General features: G+C 45.2%; 1 protein-coding gene across 1 annotated transcript; it reads right to left on the reverse strand.

Moving 5' to 3' along the window:
• Positions 1 to 1,506: 1,506 nt before the first annotated feature.
• On the reverse strand, positions 1,507 to 22,007 carry TBL2 (transducin beta like 2). The gene is made up of 7 exons (XM_044287053.1): positions 21,847 to 22,007; positions 16,206 to 16,333; positions 12,618 to 12,802; positions 11,216 to 11,361; positions 8,681 to 8,807; positions 5,174 to 5,326; positions 1,507 to 2,041 (listed from the first exon to the last, which is right to left on the reverse strand). Exons 1-7 carry the CDS (start codon positions 21,947 to 21,949, stop codon positions 1,591 to 1,593), a joined length of 1,293 nt encoding a protein of 430 aa, XP_044142988.1. The 5' UTR covers positions 21,950 to 22,007; the 3' UTR covers positions 1,507 to 1,590.
• Positions 22,008 to 22,102: the final 95 nt, after the last annotated feature.

Genomic DNA, 22,102 nt, shown 5'->3' on the forward strand with positions numbered 1-22,102 from the left:
CGCAGGCCCCATAGAAGTGAATGGGGCTGCGTGAAAATCACAAGCATCCGCAAGCAAGTGCGGATGCAGTGCGATTTTCGCGCACGGTTGCTAGGAGACGATCGGGATGGAGACCCGATCATTTTATTTTCCCTTATAACATGGTTATAAAGGAAAATAATAGCATTCTGAATACAGAATGCATAGTACAATAGCACTGGAGGGGTTAAAAAAAATAATAATAATTGAACTCGCCTTAATCCACTTGCTCGCGTAGTCGGCATCTCTTCTGTCTCTTCCTTTGCTGATTGCAGTCAAAGGACCTGTGGTGACGTCACTTTGGACATCACATGATCTTTTACCATGTTGATGGATCATGTGATGACCGAAGAGATGCCGGCTACGTGAGCAAGTGGATTAAGGAGAGTTTATTATTATATTTTTTTTTAACCCCTCCAGCGCTATTGTACTATGCATTCTGTATTCAGAATGCTATTTTCCCTTATAACCATGTTATAAGGGAAAATAATACAATCTACAGAACACCGATCCCAAGCCCGAACTTCTGTGAAGAAGTTCGGGTTTGGGTACCAAACATGCCGATTTTTCTCACGCGCGTCCAAAACGCATTACAATGTTTTCCACTTGCGCAGAAAAATTGCGCATGTTCCCGCAACGCACCCGCACCTTTTCCCGCAACGCCCGTGTGAAACCAGCCTAACTTTTTATATTTCCTGTTCACATAACCATATGAGTTGTACTTTCCAATGCCAGCATTTAATATGGCATACAATGTAGTGGTAATAATCTATATATCCAAATGAGGTGGAATTGGGGGAGAAAAAAAATATAAAAAAACATGCAATTCTGCCACTGTTTTATGGGTTTTGTCTCTACGGCGTTCCCCATGTGATAAAACTGACCTGTGTCCTTCAGTGTCTTGGTCGGTACGATTACAACGACACCGCATTTATATGGTTTTACTTGTGTTTTAATACAGGAAAAAAAACAAAAACCTGAAAATATATATTTTTTCTTTTTCTGAACTACTTTTTTTTATAGTATGTAGCTGTGTAGGGGCTCATTTTTTGCGGGACGATCTTTAGTTTTAATTGATACCACTTTGGAGTGTGTGTGTGACTTTTTGATCACATTTTATTGAATTATTTTTTCAATAGCAAATACATGATTGTTAAGAATGCGCCTCACTCGGGGTATGGGTACCTCGATTATAAACAATATTTCTCGGTGGTGCTGTTGGGCTTGGCTACCAGTAGGTTCTAGTTTGTGAATATTAGGGTCTAGGGAAGCACTTCAGATGACTGCATCTTCCGTGCTTTGTTCACCCAATGACAGAGAAGAAGTCAGTGGCTGCTCACTTTGGCGAAAGATGACTATTTACTAGTAAAACATACATGCTGATTGGCTGGCCTGCCAGCCAATTACGTATGTCAAGGACTGGTACTGTCTGTGGCATTTTAAGCCACTGCAACCACTTGTACAGGGGAAAAACACTGGTAAGCCACATAATATCAAGTTTCCTCAGAAACATTTTATTTTACAAAGTGTAGTTGTTTTTGTATCAAAACAATTATAAAAACAGTCTCCATTCTACTGTTTGTATATAGCATCTAGTGCCTTTTGGGCATCCTTTATTTGTTGCTGTAGCCTGTCCTTTGTGCCCTTGGTATTGGCTTTCTTAAGCATTTCCTTCATGTCAGCAATGGAGGCTCGGTATCCGGCTGAATTATGAAAGACACGGATTACACGATCTCCAGTAGAGACCAAAAATCTGTTGTTGATATCGAATGCAAGGGCTGAGATCACGGCTGCGTGTACAGATTTGAATTCTTCCTCTATTGCCCCAGTCTGAGAGTTGTATACTGTGATATCACAGACACTGGCTATGGCAACGGTACGACCATCGGGAGACAATGCAATACGACAGGGCTCTTTGCCGGACCATTTTCCTGTAAGCAGCAGGTAGGGATCTTGTTGCTTTTTGTACTCAACATCTGTTTTCCAGAGCTTCCATGTCCCATCTTTAGATACAGATGCCATTCTATAAAAAAATAAATATATATTATATATATTTTTTTTTATAACAAAATCTAATAAATGCAAATAGCTACAATACAAAATACGACTCATACAAAAGTTTTACTACAAATAATCTGGTAGTTTAAAATTATTTAACCCCTTCAAACCAACTAATTTTTGTCCTTTAGGATGACAAAACTGCAGCAATTTTATTTTATTTTTTACAGGAAAAGGTGCATTTTCTATACATTCCTTTTTGGGCTATGTATAGGTTAGCATTTTTTTCATTGAATTAAATTTTGTGGGGACCAAGCAAAAAACCCATACCCTTCCTCCATTTTTTTTTTAGGCTGTTACCATGGGTTCACACCTGAGCGTTTTACAGCGCGTTCCTACGCGCTGTAAAACGCGCAACGAGAAACCAATGCTTCCCTATGGGAATGGTTCTCACCTGGGCGTTTTACAGCGCGTACGATCGCGCTGTAAAACGCCCGACGCTCAAAAAAAGTTCTTGAGCTTATTTGGGGCGTTTTGTCGCGCATTCCCGTACATAGACTTTCGGGAACGCGCGACAATGGGCGTTCGCTTGTCTCTGTATGCGCGATTGTAACTGCCGAAACAATCGCGCATACAGAGCGCTCCATCGCGAACGCTCAGGTGTGAACCCAGCGTTAGTCGCCGACCTTAAATAAGCTACTGTATTTTTTACTTTATTAGGCCTCATGCACACGGCCGTTGTTATGGTCCGCATCCGAGCCGCCGTTCCGTAAATTGCGGAAGGCACAAGGGCGGCTTCCGGTTTTTGCGGATCCGCGGTTTGTGGACCGCAAAAAACAGCACTGTCATGTGCATGTAGCCTAAGACACACTTTTTCCCCCCAAAAGCGGGGGGAAAATGGCAGTGTGTCTTATAAAGCAAATACTAATGAGCACTTTCATTTATGGAGAAACTCATTAGTATGCAGGATGTGCAGGGAGCAGCGAGTGTAGCGCTGGCTGTACTTACCGCTCATCTTTCTGGCGCCCACTATGCTGTGTCCAAGACTGCCTTGTAGCGTCAGGATGTAGTGCACGTAGGCGTGCACTATACCACGATGCTGTGCGATGTCAGGTCACACTGCAGAACAGCAGACGACCAGGGAGCGGCGAGTTAAGGAATGTCCCATTTGAAGCCCCCCTGATGCACCCTTACAGTAGAATCTCCCAAAAGGTGAGCCCATTTTGGAAACTAGGGGATTCGGTGCCAGTTTTATTGGTACTATTTTGGGGTACATATGATTATTTTTAAATTGCTCTATATTACGTTTTTGTGAGGCAAGGTAACCAAACAATGGCCGTTTTGGCAGTTTTTTGCTTTTTACAACATTCATCCGACAGGGTAGATCATGTGCTATTTTTATAGAGCAGGTTGTTACGGACACAATGATATTAAATATGTTTGTCTCCATTTTCTGAACTCCATATTTTTTTATTTTTCTGCCGATCGTCTTGTGCAGGGGCTTGTTTTTTCCAGGAAGAGTTGACTTTTTAATTGGTACCATTTATTGGGTACATATGATTTTTTGATCATTCATTATTACACTTTATGGGGCAAGGTGACCCCAAAATTGGTTGTTTTGGCACTTTATTTTTTACAGCGTTCACCTGTGGGATGAGGTGAAAGTTTTATCAGTACCATTTTGTCAGATATACGCCTTTTTGATCACTTGGTGTCGCATTTTTTGTTATGTAAGGTGACAAAAATGCCTTTTTTTGACAGTTAATATTTTTTGGGGTGTTTATCGGACGGGTGGATCATGTGATATATTTATAGAGCCGGTCATTACGGACGCGGCGATACCCAATATATGTGTTTTTTCCTTCTATTTCTTATTATAAAATAAGGGTAAAGGGGCGTTTTTTTTTTTCATTTTTTACTTGAAACTTTATTTAAAATGTTATATTAAAAACACATTTTTTTCTTAAACTTTATTTCTGTCCCACTCTGGGACTTCAACTTTTGATGGTCTGTATTGTAATGCATTGCCCGTTAGTGTATTACTCAGTGTAATACACTAATAGGTTGCCTAGGAGACCCAGCCTGGAGCTGGATCTCCTCGGCCCCCGTAGAAGGCAGGTCCCGATGCCGTGCAAGGCATTGGGCAGGCTGTGCATGCCATTGGGCTGCCTTGTCACCCATCGGGTCTCTGCCAGAGCAGCACAGGGACCCGATGGGCTCCTTCACCCGCCGCGGTCAGCGCTGACCGCGGCATAGAAGGGGTTACACCACCGACATTGGCTTTTACAGCGATACCGGTGGATATAGCAGGGGCCCGGCTATCAGGGACTGCCGGGCACCAGCAGTGAAAGGTACGTCAAAATGCGGCAAGTCACTTTCCGCCATGATGTACTATTAAGTCATATGTCGGGAAGGGGTTAAAACCTAGGTGTGTCTTATGATGCGGTGAGTCTTCTAAAATGAAAAACACAATGTGCTGAAATGGTTATAAAGGATACCAAGAGACAGCCCTGGTGGCCTTAGCCTGGTCCCAGACTGTCTCCATAGAGGTCACTCCCAGGCTATGAGCTGTGCGCTGCGAGGCCAGCGCTGCAGCAAGGGACACGCCTAATACAAAAACTCCACCCAGTACAAAAGAAGGAGCTGCAGACACCGGAGCCTATACCGGGCGAACGGAGCAGGCGCCCAGACATTCTAGCAAGTGCAGGGGGACCCCTGGGCGCCGCTCTGCCCACTGATATAGTTAGTTTTTAAAATAGTGAAAGGTCCTCTTTAAACTCTGCAATCAGTGAAAACCATGACAAATATGAGGCATGAAAGACCTTCTCACTGAGGGATTAGACAAAAAGTGGAAATAGGGAATGTGTGGGAAGAAGGGGAAGGCTGCCAACACATCTACAGAGGTCTCTTCTCTAGAGAGTGGGGAAAGTTTATGCACATCTCATCTCTAATGGTGACTGATTGATCTAAGGATTAAGCCAGGCTATAAAAGAACTGAGATATCTGCAAAGTATAATTATCAGGACCCTGTACAGGTTCATTGTAGGCTGGGGGACAGGATGTACAGCTCCTGCATGTGGTGTATCACTGCTGGTAGTGCTTGTTTTCATATTTTGCTCCACTTCGTCCATCATATACACACACAAGAAATACTGACCTGCTGGAATCATTGGAGAAAGCAAATCCACAAACACCCGCCGAGTGGCCTTTCAATTCAAATGCCCGGGAGACTTCACGGAACTCCCCTGATTTACCAAAGCAGACCTCCCAAACCTTCACATCTGGCGTGAAACCACAGCTTGCTACAAACCTGTAAACAACAAAACATATGAAAATGTCAATGCTTCAAGTCTACATTTCATTCTGTTGATTTGGGGAGGGGGCCCTGCATTTGTGATATATTGTGCTAGTACACTGCAAATCTATGTATTGCTATTCATTCTGAAGGGTGCCTTAAATAGTGAAGATAGGGGTGTATAGACTAAGATTTTAGCCCTTTTGTGATTTTTTTTTAAAGCGTTTTAATACATTGCTTCTCCATTTGTGTAACTTTAATAGTTTTTGTACTTTATTATACTGAAATCGTTCCGTGGCCCCGCAAAAAAAAAAGAATAGAACATGCTCTATTCTTGTCCAAAGACACAAACAAAAATAGGCATTTCTATTAATAGTGCCGGCCATGTGCAGTCCACAAAATGCGGAACGCACATGGCCGGTGTCCGTGTTTTGCGGATCGCAAAACAGTTGCGGGTGTGTGAATGGACCCTAAAGGGAATCAGTCACCAGTTTTCTGCTGCTAGGTTCTAACAGCTCCAGCGCATGACAACCAGTCCCCATATTCATGAGCTCACGGCTCTCCCCGCTCAACTGCCTCTGATTAACAGTGTTTCTTCTGTATGAATCAGTAGCAGGTGGGTGGGGAGAGCCAGGAGCTCATGAATATCAGGACTCATTGGGCATGCGCTCGAGCTGTTTAGCACAAGATTTTAGCAAATGTGTGACACTAGGGAGGCTGGTCACCGACGCGACCTGCTATCGGCTTCTCCCCCCGTCGCTGGATGTTTTTGGGAAGATACTTTGGTGGCCATGCAGGGACGTGGGTGTCGGGCAGCAGGTAAGTATGCTCTAGAGGAAGGGCCCGGGCATTCTGGGGATTGGATAACTCCTTTAAAGGGAACCTGTCATGTGGATATTTGATTATAATCTAACTAATTCTATACAATCATTAACTACTAAAAAGTGCCTTAGATGTATTCCCTTACTGGTGTGACAGATGGTTACCTCATAATATACGCACAAAGATGCCACATGCTGCATGCTAATGAGTCCAGCGTATATTTAATTCAGAGCTTTAGCCACTCCCCCGCCCACCTGCTGCTGATTCCTATGGAAACAAACTGTCAATCAGCAGCAGGTGGGCGGGGAGAGTCAGGAGCTCATGAATATTCATGACTCATCATTATCAGCTGGAGCTTTTCAATACAAGATGTTGGCAGATTGACTGGGTCAATTAAAGAAAATGACCCAGCATTTTGAAGAGAATCAGTCACTTATTTATGTTGCCCTTAGTTTAGGGGCACCATAAAACTGGTGACAGGTTCCCTTTAAACCCTCTGTGCACCTGGACGTAACTGTGACAGCCAAGGTGCCTGAGGAGTGAATAGAGCAGGCTCACAGACTGCACCTGCACCATACACAATGGATGCCAGCTGTCCTCAGATGCCATGGTCAATAGCAACTACAGCATCTGAGCAGTTAGACACAGGGAGACGGCTTCATCTGTCCTCCAAATGGCACCCCCGCAACACAATTGCAGGATGCTGATCAGTTGCTATAGCAGCTGCCATGTTACCGATCCTATTAGTCTGCCTTTTATCAAATTTGGTATTCACAAGTAGACAGTAAAAATTAGCTAACTTTATATACATGAAAAAAAAAAAAAAAAAAAAATCTAAAAGTTGCATGTTCCTCAAATTTATATCAATAAAATCCACAGCTCGCCCTGCAAAAAAAAAGCCCACACAATACATCTGTCAATAATAATTAAAAAATAATAATAATTATGGATGAACCTGGTGGAACAAAATATTTTAAAGATTTTTCATTTTTTAAATGTAGTCAAAAATAATTAATCAATTTTGTATTGCTGTAATCGTACTGACCCACAGAAAAAGGTCATCATTAGGGATGAGCAAATCGACTTTGGATAAAACATTCAAACTCGATTTGCATAGAACTTTGTTCTAATATTGTACGGAGCAGGAGCTCTGTACAGTATTAGAATGTATTGGCTCAGCTGAGCCAAAGTTATTGCTTCACGAAGTCTCGCGAGACTTCGCATAATAATTTCATAAATTAATTTGTACTGTAAAAAAAAAAAAAACATTTTCCGAACTCCGTTTTTTTATCCAAAGTCGATTCGCTGTTCCCTAGTCATCATGCCATTGTACTGTATAGTGCACACCGTATATGCCAAACAACAATGGCTGAATACAGTTTGTATCTCATTCACCCAACAAATAATTCTTCTACACCTTTGCAATACTTTATATGGAACATAAATGGTGCCACTGAAAAGTACAACTCGTCAATCAGAAAAACAAGTCCTCAATCGGCTATATTAACATAAAAATAAAAAGGTTATAGTCCTTGGAAGGTGAGGAGGAAAAAACAGAAATCTCATTTTTATAAAACTGGCTGCGTCGTGAAAACTGTTAAAGGGAGTCTGTCACCACATTTTAGCATGTTAGACCGTTAAAATAGGGTTATGTGATCCAGCCAGAACATAAAAACGGTACCTTTGTGGTAGAAAACGGACTTTTCAATTTGCCGAAAATGAAGTTATAAGATTATCTTCTGAGCCCTCTCAAGTGCCCAGGGCGGTCTCTCATTCCTCGGAGCCCCAGGCAGGCACCTCCTAAACGGCTGATAACTCCGCCCTCCGTGCGCCTCTGCCCGCCCGTTTACTCCCCTCCCCTGTCCTTTTCCACTGCTGCTGTGCGGTCCAAATCGTAGCGGGCGGCAAATTGAAAAGTCCGTTTTCTACCACAAAGGTACCGTTTTTATGTTCTGGCTGGATCACATAACCCTATTTTAACGGTCTAACATGCTAAAATGTGGTGACAGACTCCCTTTAAGCATAAAGATAAGCCTTAGGCCCCTTTCACACGAGCGAGTTTTCCGCGCGGGTGCAATGCGTGATGTGAACATATAGCACCTGCACTGAATCCTGACCTATTCATTTTTTTCATGCATCAATTGCGTGAAAAACGCAGCATGTTGTATATTCTGCGTTTTTCACGCAGCCCTGCCCCATACAAGTGAATGGGGCTTCAGTGAAAAACGCATTGCATCCGCAAGCAAGTGTGGATGCGATGCGTTTTCCACTGATGGTTGCTAAGAGATGTTGTTTGTAAACTTTCAGTTTATCACTCGAGTGAAAAACACATCACAACGCATTGCACCAGCGTGATAAAAACTGAACAACTGAATACAATTGCAGACAAAAATGACTAAACTTGCTTGCAAAACGGTGCAAGTTTCACTGAACGCATCGGGACCTAATCCGTCACGCTCGTGTGAAAGGGGCCTGACATTTGTAAATTATATGAAAACAATAAATAAGAGACAACCGAGGTGTTAAAATAAAAGAGGGGACTGTTACCTCCCACAAGGTGACACACTAGCGTAGGCATTTGCAACCTGGTTAGTATTGATAGTTGCCAGTACATCACCCTTCCGATTCCAAATCAAAATAGTGGTATCATTTGACGCAGTCATAATAAACTTCCCTGTATAAAGAAAAGCAGAGACACAGAATAAATATGCTAAGAAGAAAAGAAAAAAAAGAAATAAGAAAGAAGAAGAACCACAGGGGATTTGACATTTCAGTGCTCCAGACTAAAAAAAATACCTAGTAGCAATTGGCTCCTGAACTGAAAAATTTAGGAGCCAAATTAAATTTTTAGCCGCCAAATCGAAACCGAATCAAAATTTTGGTATTGTGACAACGCTACGCTGATCAGATCGGCGAAGGGTTGTTTTGATACCAAAATTTTGATTCGCTTTCGTCACCATAAAAAAGTATCGCGATACCACAAAAAAAAAAAGCCACGTGCATTTCACATTTTATGAAACGTTCGGCCCATAATAGAACAGTCCTATCCTATTTTTTGGGGTGACAATAAAAAATGGCAAATGCTCACCGCATAGGAGATATTTTTTAATAATTTAATAGTTTGGACTTTTCGGACGCAGCGCTATGCAATATGTTTATTTATTGTTTATATATTTTATATGTAAAATTGGGAAAGGGGGGGGGGGGGGGGGGTTTAAACTTAATATTTTAGGATACTTTCACACTAGCACTTTTCATTTCCGGCATATAGTTCTGTCACAGGGGCTCTATACCGGAAAAGAACTGATCAGGCATATCCCCATGCATTTTAAATGGAGAGTAATCCGTTTAGGATGCATCAGGATGTCTTCAGTTCACTGCGCAGCCTAGCATCAGAAAACAGAGCCCTGCTGTCAGTGCGCTCATGTTCCCTCAGCAGCACAGGGGAGGAGGAGTCACTCTCCCTCCCACCTGTGCCGCTTCTGCCAATAAGAAGAGAGGGGCGGGCGCACTGCGCCACCAATGATAGTTAACCTTTAATACAGGAGGCAGGTGCCGGCAGCAGAATCACATAGCCGGCACCCTGCCCCTGACAGGGAGCTGCGATCAGCGGCAGTTAACCCCTCAGGTGCGGCACCTGAGGGGTTAACTGCCGCTGATCTGCTGCCGACACCCACTCCTCTCCGCTCCTCCTCATTGGTGGCAGCATCTGATCGGAGCCCCAGCTGTGTAATCCTGGGGCTCCGATCGGTTACTATGGCAGCCAGGACGCTACTGAAGCCCCAGCTGCCATGGTAACATCCCTGCTGCTGTGTGGACTATGCACAGGGCAGCAGGGAGAGTGTGAAGTCCTATTCACCCTAATAGAGCTATATTAGGGTGAATAGGACAAGGGATGAAAAGATTCTATGTTCTAGCCCCTAAGTGGGGAAATAGTTATCAAATAAAAAAAAAATAATAATAATAATAAAAGTTGAAATCATCCCCTTTCCCAATTTTACATATAAGATATAAAAACAAATAAACAAACATATCGCCACATCCGAAAAGTCCAAACTGTTATATAATATATATATATATATATATATATATAAAAAACTCCTATGCGGTGAACGCTGGAACATAAAAAAATAAAAATAAAAACTGTGCTTTTTAAATGAAGAATGCATGTGGCTTTTTGGGTGTTTTTTTTCCGCGTGGTATCGAGTATCGCAATACTTTTTTATGGTATCGAAATCAAATCAAAATTTTGGTATCGCAACAACCCTACTGTGGTCAACTGCACCCATGGCATCTAGCGGGAGGGCTGCTCCCGGTGACCGAGCGCCCCCCCTTCTGAATATATGTCATGCTAAAGTTTTAATTAATAATTAATTATTAAGCTCCAGTAAGCCATTTTATTCTATGGTAGAAGAAATCTAATGATTGCAAGTCCCTTAGAGGGGCTAAAATGAAATAAAAAAAAGAAATAGTATTTTTCGGACTAAAAGATGCACTTTTTCCCTGCAAAAGTGAGGAAAATGGCAGTGCGTCTTGTAGTCTAATTACTAATGACCAGTGGTTTTCTTCCGGGCCCCGCTCTGCACAGCGTAAAGAAGGTAAAGATGTAGTGCACGTGCATATGACCTGACACTGTGCAACATCAAGTCACAGTGCTGTGCTGTCCGGTGCAAGCAAGGTACCAGTAAGTTTATTTCTTTTTTTTTTATGCCTGATATGTGGTCTGATGGGTGTCTGATCAGATGCTAATGGACGCTGGGGGAGGCGATGTTCTGAGGTCTGATAAATGTTTTTTTTTTTCTCTTCTTCTTAATTTTCCTCCTCTAAATCCTAGGTTCATTTTATATATTGCTGCACAACCCCTTTAGCAGATCTACTAAGACTGGTGTTACAAATCCCAGTCTTAGTATAAAGCCTAAAGAATGCGGCAGTTTTATTAATCTGGCAAATTTCCAGGCAGCCAGAAGTTGCTATGAACTGGCATACATTTGAACTATCATTTAAGCCAGATTCTGGTATAAACTATAATTTTAATCTTTTGGGCTGCAGAGGCCCCACCCCGTTTTCTTGTCTACCACACACCTGTTTCTGCAATTCCAATATTAATGACAATGGCTTTATGATTTTTTTGGAAGTCTTCATGAGCAGAGAAGATGAACGCATCGTCTTTCTTGGTCATTTTAAACACTCGGATTGTATCTCCATTTGCTAAGAATACAATAAAGGTTCTTAAAAGGAAGAGAAAGACCATTAGTATTCCTTCTGCGATGCATCATATCAAAATGGTTTGAAATCGTAATAAATCATCTGTGTCTAAGGCTAGTTCACACTAGTACTTGTATATCCGGCAGTGAACAGCTTGCCTGATCTCTCTGTATTCCGGCATTGCCAGAGTCAACGCTGTAGCTTCTGGCAATGCCGGAACACAGAGAGATCCAGGTGGAACAGCCTGCCGGATGTACAAGCGCTAGTGTAAAACTAGCCTAAGTTAGGCTCTATTCACAACCGCATCAGAGGCTCTGTTAGGTTAGTGCATATAGCACTTTTTTTCCACTCAATGTCCCACATCCCGGTGCCCACTATAAGGCTATGGGATCCATCAAGCTCAGATGGTGCTCATTGTGTGACAATTTAATTCAAGATGCAGATGCCCACAAAGCCTCATAGGTATAGCATTTGGAACATTATCACTAGATTTCCATTTTAAGGTAAGTCATTAAAGATATTCGAAAACTGATGCACAAAGGGTATAAAAAGCTGCAGAATTAGGCCTCATCCACACGATCGTATTTTCTTTCCGTGTCAGTTCACTTTTTTTGCGGACCGTATACGGAACCATTCACACACAGAAGAGATGAAACCCCTTTTGGTGTTCTATGTAAATAGCAGGAACTAGGGCTGCAGTAAACGATTTAAGTAATCGGTATTCTATTGATTATTTTTTACGAATAATAAAAACCTTCTTAAAATAATGTATTTCTTTATGTGCCCCACTCCCAAAGTGCCATCAGATTAGCAGCCCATCCATGCCATATTCCCCAGTGCCCCCATGATGGCACTGCCATCTGCCCCTCCAAGCCATCCAGATTGCCATGATGTCCCCCCTTCCCCAGTGCCTCCATGCCTTCCACCATGTCCCCCACTCCCCCAGATCAGCCCCTCCATGTACCAAATCACAGGTGCCCCCCATTAACCCCTCTCCCTCCACCAATAACATTATACATGCCAAATCCCAGGTGCCACCTCCTGGTAACATACACCCGGACCTTCCACAGCCCCTAAGTGTGAACCTGTTTACCTAGGATCAAGAGCTCCCTCGGTACTTCCCATCTAGAGGACAGGAAATCTGAATTGCGGTATGGTGGGAGTGTGAACCATTTTATCTCCTCAGGTTTCCTGTCCTTGATGGCAGGTCCTACTCGTATGGGTACTGTCATGGGTGAGGGGAAAAAATCCACGGCGATGAAGAAAAAAAAGATTTTACCTGCAGTCAGGACTGAAGCGGACATAGGTAGCGTGGTCTAGGTCCACATTGGCTCTCATACATCGGTGCTCCTTTTCAAGGAAGTCCTTAGTACTCCATATCCTGACAGTCCTATCATCCGAACAAGAAGCCAAATATTTACCGTTACTGCTAAAATCCAGACAGGTTATGGATCCACTATGAGCCTGGAGGAAACATTCAAGAACGAGCACATCAATTATTAAGCCAGTGATCACTACAGTACAGCCTGGAAATAAGGCTGGGTCCTGAGGCAGCCACACAGCCAGGACACAATGGCCCACATTCATAAAGCAGTGGGCGCCACTTTTTAGCTTGCAAAGAAGAGAAAGTTTTCAGCCAGATATTTACCTAAAATGGGCCAAATGTTGGCATAGAACTACACCAGCTCATGCGCGCATAGATTTCATTTAGGTAGAAATGGGCCAAATTTATATTGAAGCATGCAGCTTTTAATAAATTTAGCACACATCAATCCAACTACTCACATGTCCTATAGAAATAGGCATTTCTATAGCGGGTGCCAGCCGGGTGTGTTGCGGATCCGCAACACACCACGGACGTGTGAATGGACCCTTACTGAATTATAAAAAAATAATAATAATAATTAACTAAAATAAAAGGTATGCCTCAAATCAGGGGTGCACAACCTCCGGCCCGGGGCCACATGAGGCCCTTTATACCATTCTGTGCGGGCCCCCCAACCATCTGGCAGCAGACATGAATGTCTATGTCTTGTGGCTGCTCACATGTATTTTTCATCTATTCTCCCATTAGAGTACTAGAAGTGTAACTCCACTCTGTGCCGGCTCAGGAGAACATAGTGCGCGCAGAGAGCGCGATCATATCGCAGTCCGGCGATATACTCAAAATCCATATCGTGGCACAAATTTATATTGCATATCGCCTATATCGCCCACCCCTGCCATAGATACACATTAAAGGGGTTATCTGGGAAAAGATATTGACGGCCTATCCTCAGGCTAGTTAATCAATATCAGATCTGAGAGGGTCCGACACCTGCCGATCAGCTGTCAGAAGAGGTTGGACACTGAGCGCAGAGGTCAGGAGTGAGCTGATAAGCTTTGACAATCACCTATTGCGAATGGTGGATCCGGTATTATCCATATAAAGTGTGATACCTGTCGTTGTAAGCCTACCTGTGATGATAATGAGATGAATGGTGACAAGTAATCTGACCAGACCAATTTATTAGGCTTGGTACAAAATTTTATGTTGTTGTTTATATATTGACATGGAAAATATAACATCAGCAAATGCAATTACTATTTTAAAAATGTTTAAAACTGGACAATCAATAGGTCAATTTCTGATGACACATTCCCTTTAAAGCCTGTCTACGTTACAGTTCTGCTGCAAAATCCACACTCAACACATGCACATGACGTAGCAAAAATGAGGATTGTTTTGATTTTTGCTAGATCTGAATTTACCCTTACAGTATATATATATATAAAACGCACTGGAAACAAAGCTGAAACCCTGAGACATTGCTGTGCTTGTTTTTGGAAGACACTTTTGATACTTAAGCCCTTTGTATGATTTAAAACAAGAACATTTGCTACTTTTAATAAATGAATACCAAATATAACTATCATTCGAAGGTTTTTCTGCAATTACTCTAAAAGTAGCCATAGATTAGGGGTGGGCGATATGGCCTAAAATCTATATTGCGATATAATTTTAAACATTGTGCGATATGTATCGCGATATATTGTTTTCTATATTTGGGGGGCGTGTTTAAACTTTTTTTTTTTTTTTTTTTACTTTTTATTTAATAACTATTAGCCTCCTTAAGGGCTAGAACGTAGAACCCTTGTGATATTCACCCTAATAGAGCTCCATTAGGGTGAATAGGACTTTACACTCTCCCTGCTGCCCTGTGCTTTGTGCACACAACAGCAGGGAGCTGAGTCCCCTCCCCTAAACGGTGTCATCCACAATCCCCCCCCCATCCCCTAAACAGTGCCATCCACAATTCCCCCCCCCTCCCCTAAACAGTGCCATCCACAATTCCCCCCCCCCTCCCCTAAACAGTGCCATCCACAATTCCCCCCCCCCCCTCCCCTAAACAGTGCCATCCACAATTCCCCCCCCCTCCCCTAAACAGTGCCATCCACAATTCCCCCCCCCCCTCCCCTAAACAGTGCCATCCACAATTCCCCCCCCCCTCCCCTAAACAGTGCCATCCACAATTCCCCCCCCCCCTCCCCTAAACAGTGCCATCCACAGATCCCCCCCCCCTCCCCTAAACGGTGCCATCCACAGATCCCCTCCCCTAAACGGTGCCATCCACAGATCCCCCCGACGCTCACAGGAATACATTTAAAAACTAATCAGTAACTTTATTCATTGGTGATCTCTTTACTGTATACCTTACTAGGTCTTGGCTCCGGTAACAGCAGGCAGTGCGGGGGGCGGCGCTCACTCACTGACGTCACGCGCCTGCGCCGCCTAGTGGGAGGAGCAGGCGCGTGACGTCAGTGAGTGAGTGCCGCCCGCCCGCACTGCCTTCTGTTACCGGAGCTAAGACCTAGTAAGGTATACAGTAAAGAGATCACCAATGAATAAAGTTACTGATTAGTTTTTAAATGTTCTACTGTCAGCGGCGTGGCCCTGTATATTCTAACCCCCAGGCAAGCGTCCCTGTCATTAAGGGAACGCCTGGGGGTTAGAATATACCATCGGATTTGAGTTTTCACGCACTCACTGAGACCGTGAAAACTCAATGATTTACTGTCAGTCCCTCCCCTCCGCCTCCTCTTTTGTCACTGGTGGTCAGCGGCAGCCGCGCACAGTGGGGAGGGAGGGACTCCCTCCTTCTCCACTCTGTGCCGGCTCAGGAGAACATAGTGCGCGCAGAGAGCGCGATCATATCGCAGTCCGGCGATATACTCAAGATCCATATCGTGGCACAAATTTATATTGCATATCGCCTATATCGCCCACCCCTGCCATAGATACACATTAAAGGGGTTATCTGGGAAAAGATATTGACGGCCTATCCTCAGGCTAGTTAATCAATATCAGATCTGAGAGGGTCCGACACCTGCCGATCAGCTGTCAGAAGAGGTTGGACACTGAGCGCAGAGGCCTTTTCCTATACCAGTGATGTCACCGTACATTAGTCACATGGCCTAGTCAAGTCAATGTGGCTGAACTGCAATACAAAGCACTGCCACTACACAATGTACGGCGCTGTGCTTGGAAAGCTGCCGCAGCTTCCTGGAACAGCTGATTGGCATATGTCATCATTACCCCTTTAAAGTAATGTTGGTGCTGACAATGTGTATCAGGCGTGCCATTATTGGAGATGTCAGGGAAGAAAAGGATCCGGATGCTGGATTTTAACATGGCCGATCTATACGCTGAAGCCAGAGGTGTCTGCCAGCAGCTTACTCTCCCCAGTGCAGAACACATGCACACACTTTCATGCTTCTTTCCTTCACGTGTCAGTGTGCAAGTATTTATGGCTTGAGTAAAATGAGCCGTTCACCCACAGAAAAGGGAAACAAAGAAGAGAATTATTTTAATAATTTAGGAGGATACCTTGAGAGCAGATGCCAGCAGCGGGTGGGAGAAGGTGTGGGGCTGAGCTTTCTCTTTCCGTGGCCTCTGCGGTTTCTGTTTCTTTGCGGGCTGCTTCTCAGGGACTGCTTTACCGTTTGCTTGCTCAGCTAAGGGTGCAAAAAATTGTCAACTTATTCAACACAACTCACCGGTTTTTGAGAAGGAAAAAAATAGTTTTTAAAACTGTGCATTTACTGTTAGGCCACTTTCACACAGTCAAGCATTTTGAAACAATATTTATAAGTCCCCATACACATAACCGCATCTTGCGGCCCGCAAAATACAGATACCGGCTGTGTTGCATCCGCATTTTTCGCGGACGCATCGACTTCAATGCATCTGTGGTTGGCATTTTGCATATAAGTATAGTAGGGCTGCAGCTAACGATTATTTGAATAATCGATTAGTTGCCGATTAATTTCTACGATTAATCGATTAATCGGGAAAAACGACAAAATTACAAAACAGAGAGGTTTATATGATCTTACTTGAAAAATTATGTTCAAAGGCCATATTAAAACAAATTGTGGACGACACTATTATGGGGGATCTGTGGACGGCGCAGTTATGGAGAGGGGGGGATCTGTGGACGGCGCAGTTATGGAGAGGGGGGGATCTGTGGACGGCGCAGTTATGGAGAGGGGGGGATCTGTGGACGGCGCAGTTATGGAGAGGGGGGATCTGTGGACGGCGCAGTTATGGAGAGGGGGGGATCTGTGGACGGCGCAGTTATGGAGAGGGGGGGATCTGTGGACGGCGCAGTTATGGAGAGGGGGGATCTGTGGACGGCGCAGTTATGGAGAGGGGGGATCTGTGGACGGCGCAGTTATGGAGAGGGGGGATCTGTGGACGGCGCAGTTATGGAGAGGGGGGATCTGTGGACGGCGCAGTTATGGAGAGGGGGGATCTGTGGACGGCGCAGTTATGGAGAGGGGGGATCTGTGGACGGCGCAGTTATGGAGAGGGGGGATCTGTGGACGGCGCAGTTATGGAGAGGGGGGATCTGTGGACGGCGCAGTTATGGAGAGGGGGGATCTGTGGACGGCGCAGTTATGGAGAGGGGGGATCTGTGGACGGCGCAGTTATGGAGAGGGGGGATCTGTGGACGGCGCAGTTATGGAGAGGGGGGATCTGTGGACGGCGCAGTTATGGAGAGGGGGGATCTGTGGACGGCGCAGTTATGGAGAGGGGGGATCTGTGGACGGCGCAGTTATGGAGAGGGGGGATCTGTGGACGGCGCAGTTATGGAGAGGGGGGGATCTGTGGACGGCGCAGTTATGGAGAGGGGGGATCTGTGGACGGCGCAGTTATGGAGAGGGGGGATCTGTGGACGGCGCAGTTATGGAGAGGGGGGATCTGTGGACGGCGCAGTTATGGAGAGGGGGATCTGTGGACGGCGCAGTTATGGAGAGGGGGATCTGTGGACGGCGCAGTTATGGAGAGGGGGATCTGTGGACGGCGTAGTTATGGAGAGGGGGATCTGTGGACGGCGTAGTTATGGAGAGGGGGATCTGTGGGTGGCGCAGTTATGGAGAGGGGGATATGTGCACTGTTAAGATCCCTTTCCTCATAACAGTGCACAGATCCCCCTTCCCATAGAAGTGCCATACACAGACCCCCCCTCCTCCCCATAGCAGTGCTATACACAGACCCCCCTTCCCATAGCAGTGCCATACACAGACCCCCCTTCCCATAGCAGTGCCATAGACAGATCCTCCCCCCCCCCCTCCCCATAACAGCCCCGGCCCCGATGCTTGCATCTTTATTTTACCTTTTTACAATGACGCTCCCGCTCCTGTAACAGCCAGGCAGAGCGGACGGCGGCGTAACGTCACTCAATCACGTGACGCACCTGCTCCGCCCACTTCATGAATGAAGGAGGCGGAGCAGGCGTGTCACGTGAGTGAGTGACGTTACGCCGCCGTCCGCTCTGCCTGGCTGTTACAGGAGCGGGAGCGTCATTGTAAAAAGGTAAAATAAAGATGCAGCGACCGCCCGCCCGCCCGAATAGCAACGAATCGGCGATTATTCGATAACTGGATTCGTCGACAACGAATCCAGTTATCGAATATAATCGATTAATCGTTGCAGCCCTAAAGTATAGGACATGTTCTATCTTTTTCCGGAACGGACATATGGATGCGGAATATGTCTGCAAAATGCGGACCGCGGACCCATTAAAGTCAATAGGTCCACAAAAAAAAAATTATAAAAAATAAAATAAAATGCAGAAGGCACACGAACCACATCCATATTTTGCAGGTCGGCAATTTGAAGACCTCAATGGGGCCCAAGCCAGAACCAGGATTGTATCCAAAGCTCAGAAGAGAGGCAAAACTTTTCATAAAACAGGTAGGAACTAGTGTTAGGGACCACTCATGGAGGCGACCTTGACGTGGCGAGTGGCTTATTACACTTTGGCAAATGTACACCAATGCCTCATTCAACATCCAGCATAGAGGCAGGTGCGACTGCATTTGTGTTTGTGCGTTTGTATCTGTATTTCGCCATAGCAATGTGCACCTGCATACAGGGTTGTGCTGACTGAACCCCCCACATTTTTTTCTTTGTAGTATATATTGGAGGCGTGGCGATCTCCAAGCAGTCATGCACACCTGACCAGTTAGTCTGCCCTGGAGGCTGGTTTTAAAAAGTCAGTATAAAACTGAGTCTGCTTATATAGCACCTACCAGTAGCCATTTGGCTCCAGGAGAAGTATATAGTGGGCTTAGCATGCATGTTGGTACTTGCATCCCTGGATCCGATGGAAGCTGCGATGGCACCGGAAGGGGTTAAAAGCAGAGTGTGCCTGGCGCGCATGCTGTACCTGCGCTCTCTGGACTTTGTGTGGCTGTCATGGCCCATAACAGGTAGGAACTAGTGTTAGGGACCACTCATGAAGGCGACCTTGACGTGGTGAGTGGCTTATTACGCTTTGGACAAAATGTACACCAATGCCTCATTCAACATCCAGCATAGAGGCAGAGCAGAGTGCTGGTTGCAGAGTGCGATTGCATTTGTGTTTTTGCGTTTGTATCTGTATTTCGCTAAAGTAATGTGCACCTGCATACAGGGTTGTGCTGACTGAACCCCCCACATTTTTTTCATAAAACTTGTTCTCTTTAGGATCTACTCCTATTTTTGGCTTACCAATACAAAATACTGATCACATACGGTACTTAGGCCTTGTTCACACTTTAGTGATTAGTCAGTGATTTCCAGCAGTGATTTGCGAGCCAATACCAGTAGTGAAGCCTACACAAAGATAAGGTATAAGGCTTCGTTCACATCACCGTTCCACCTTTCCGTTCTGGGGCAGGAAAACGGAAAGGATGGATTCGGCACATAACTGAGCCGAACGGAGCCCCACAGACTATAATGTTTCCGCTCAGAAGAAAATTTTGGAGCGGAGACTAAAGTTGTGCATGCAGGACTTTTGTCTCCGCTTAAAAAAATCTTCTTCTGAGCGGAAACCTAACGGAGCCCATTATAGTCTACGGGGCCCGTGGGCTCCGTCCGGCTCAGTTATGTGCCGAATTCGTCCTTTTTTCAGGTTTCCTGCCCCGTTCACGGAAAGGCTGAACGGTTGTGTGAACGAGCCCTAAGGGAAAGATCTGCACCTGTTCTGTGATTTTGACCCACTCCTGGTTTTGGCTCACAAATCACTGCTGGAAATCACTGACCAAACACTGAAGTGTGAACAAGGCCTTACAGTGTGAGAGCCTAATTAGTCTGGGTCCAAACTTTTCTGGCAGCATTTTATGCAAGTAATGTCATCTGCTCCGGCTACAACGAGTGATGATTAATTAATGCACTCTGGGCTCAGTTTAAAGGGATTGCCTCAAAAGAGTTAACCCCTTTCAGAATACAATCCGAGGATTTCTAATGAAATGTAGCATTACATGTCCTTACTGTACAAGGACGGCTGGGGTTCCCAAGACTAGTTCACAGAGAGGGGTCCCAAATTGGTGATGTCATTATACCCTAATAAATCATATGGACGGTGGTTGTCTTCACGAGATAACCCTTTACGCTCTGTTCTTTAATGGATCTGAATTACTTCAATGGAGATGTACTGTAAGTGTTTTTGTAGCATAGACCAAGCCACATGGAAATGAACCACGCGCCCCTCAGAACTAGATCTGGAACTCTAACCAGGGTGGAGAGGCGACTCCTGCCATCAAGAACTTGGGACTTAACGTTAAGCGCTGGGGATGTGATTCTTTATTCACCCTAGACACCCAGATATGTGCTGATGTGTAGCATCACTGCCAAATGCTGTATTGGGTTCCACTGGTGCCCAGCTCGTTTGTATGATCTGGTCTACTACCAACGGTGACGGGCCGCAGGCTCTTATTGCTACATACACCATCAGATCGTCCAAGAAAGGTCCTGGGGTTGGAGCCTGAAGTCTTGACTTAGGCTACTTTCACACTTGCATTCGGGGCTCCGCTTGTGAGTTCCGTTTAAAGGCTCTCACAAGCGGCCCAGAACGGATCCGTCCAGCCCTAATGCATTCTGAGTGGATGCGGATCCGCTCAGAATGCATCAGTCTGGCACCGTTTGTCCTCTGCTCCGCTCAGCAGGCGGACACCTGAACGCAGCTTGCAGCGTTCGGGTGTCCGCCTGGCCTTGCGGAGGCAAACTGATCCGTCCAGACTTACAATGTAAGTCAATGGGGACGGATCTGTTTGAAGTTGACACAGTATGGCTCAATTTTCAAACTGATCCGTCCCCCATTGACTTTCAATGTAAAGTCAAAACGGATCCGTTTGCACTATCATGAACCCAAAAATTATATATATTTTTTTTTTGTTCATGGTAATGCAAACGGATCCGTTCTGAACGGATCTAAGAGTTTGCATTATAGGAGCGGATCCGTCTGTGCAGATACCAGACGGATCCGCACCTAAACGCAGGTGTGAAAGTAGCCTTAGGGTGCTTTCATACTTGCGTTAAACTTTTCTGGTATTGAGTTCCACCCTGGGGCTCAATACCGGGGGAAAATAATCAGTTTTATCCTAATGCATTCTGAATGGAGAGAAATCCGCTCAGGATGCATCAGGAGGTCTTCAGTTCAGTCACTGTACGGTTTTTGGACGGAGAAAATACTGCAGCATGCTGCGGTATTTTCTCCGTCTAAAATTCCATAACACTTGCCGGAATGCCGGATCCAGCATGGTTTTCCATTGAAATGCATAAATGCCGGATCCAGCCCCAAGCGTTCCGGAAAAAACTGATCCGGTTTTGCGGTCTGCGCATGAGCAAACCTTTAAAAACTTGAAAAAGATAAATACCTGATCTGTTTTTCCGGATGACAACCAGGGAGACAGATCCGGTATTGCAATGCATTTGTGAGACGGATCCGCCTGCCGGAATCCAGCAACGCAAGTGTGAAAGTACCATTAGAAGAAGGCTCGGGTCCCAGAGAGGCTGGTATCAGAGAGATGGTGCATAATGTGCAGGACAAGTCATGTACATTGTATATGAAGCCAGGACACGACATGCTGCAGCACGGCTTCCCATGCCCTCTGCTCACACTGCCCACTTGGCTGCAGCCCTCTGCCCTCATTTGCCCTTCTACCCCATTGTACCCATTATACCCTCTGCTCACACTCACCACTTGGCTCGGCGCCCTCCTTTGCCTTTCTGCCCCATAGTGTCAGCAGCACGACTATCCCTCCCAGCAGCACAGTCACCGCGACTAGCGCCACCACCTCCATGTCCAGTGTCCACGGCTCACTAGTCCAGCCACGTCACATCATAGGAGCGCGAGCGCTGGTTGTAGTTTTTTTTTTTCTTCCACCGTAACTTTATTGTACAGGAGACACAATACAAAAATTCCCTAACTTCCGGCGGTGACGCGTTATACTGCC

Source organism: Bufo gargarizans, chromosome 3, assembly GCF_014858855.1.
Source record: "Bufo gargarizans isolate SCDJY-AF-19 chromosome 3, ASM1485885v1, whole genome shotgun sequence".
NCBI lineage: Eukaryota > Metazoa > Chordata > Amphibia > Anura > Bufonidae > Bufo > Bufo gargarizans.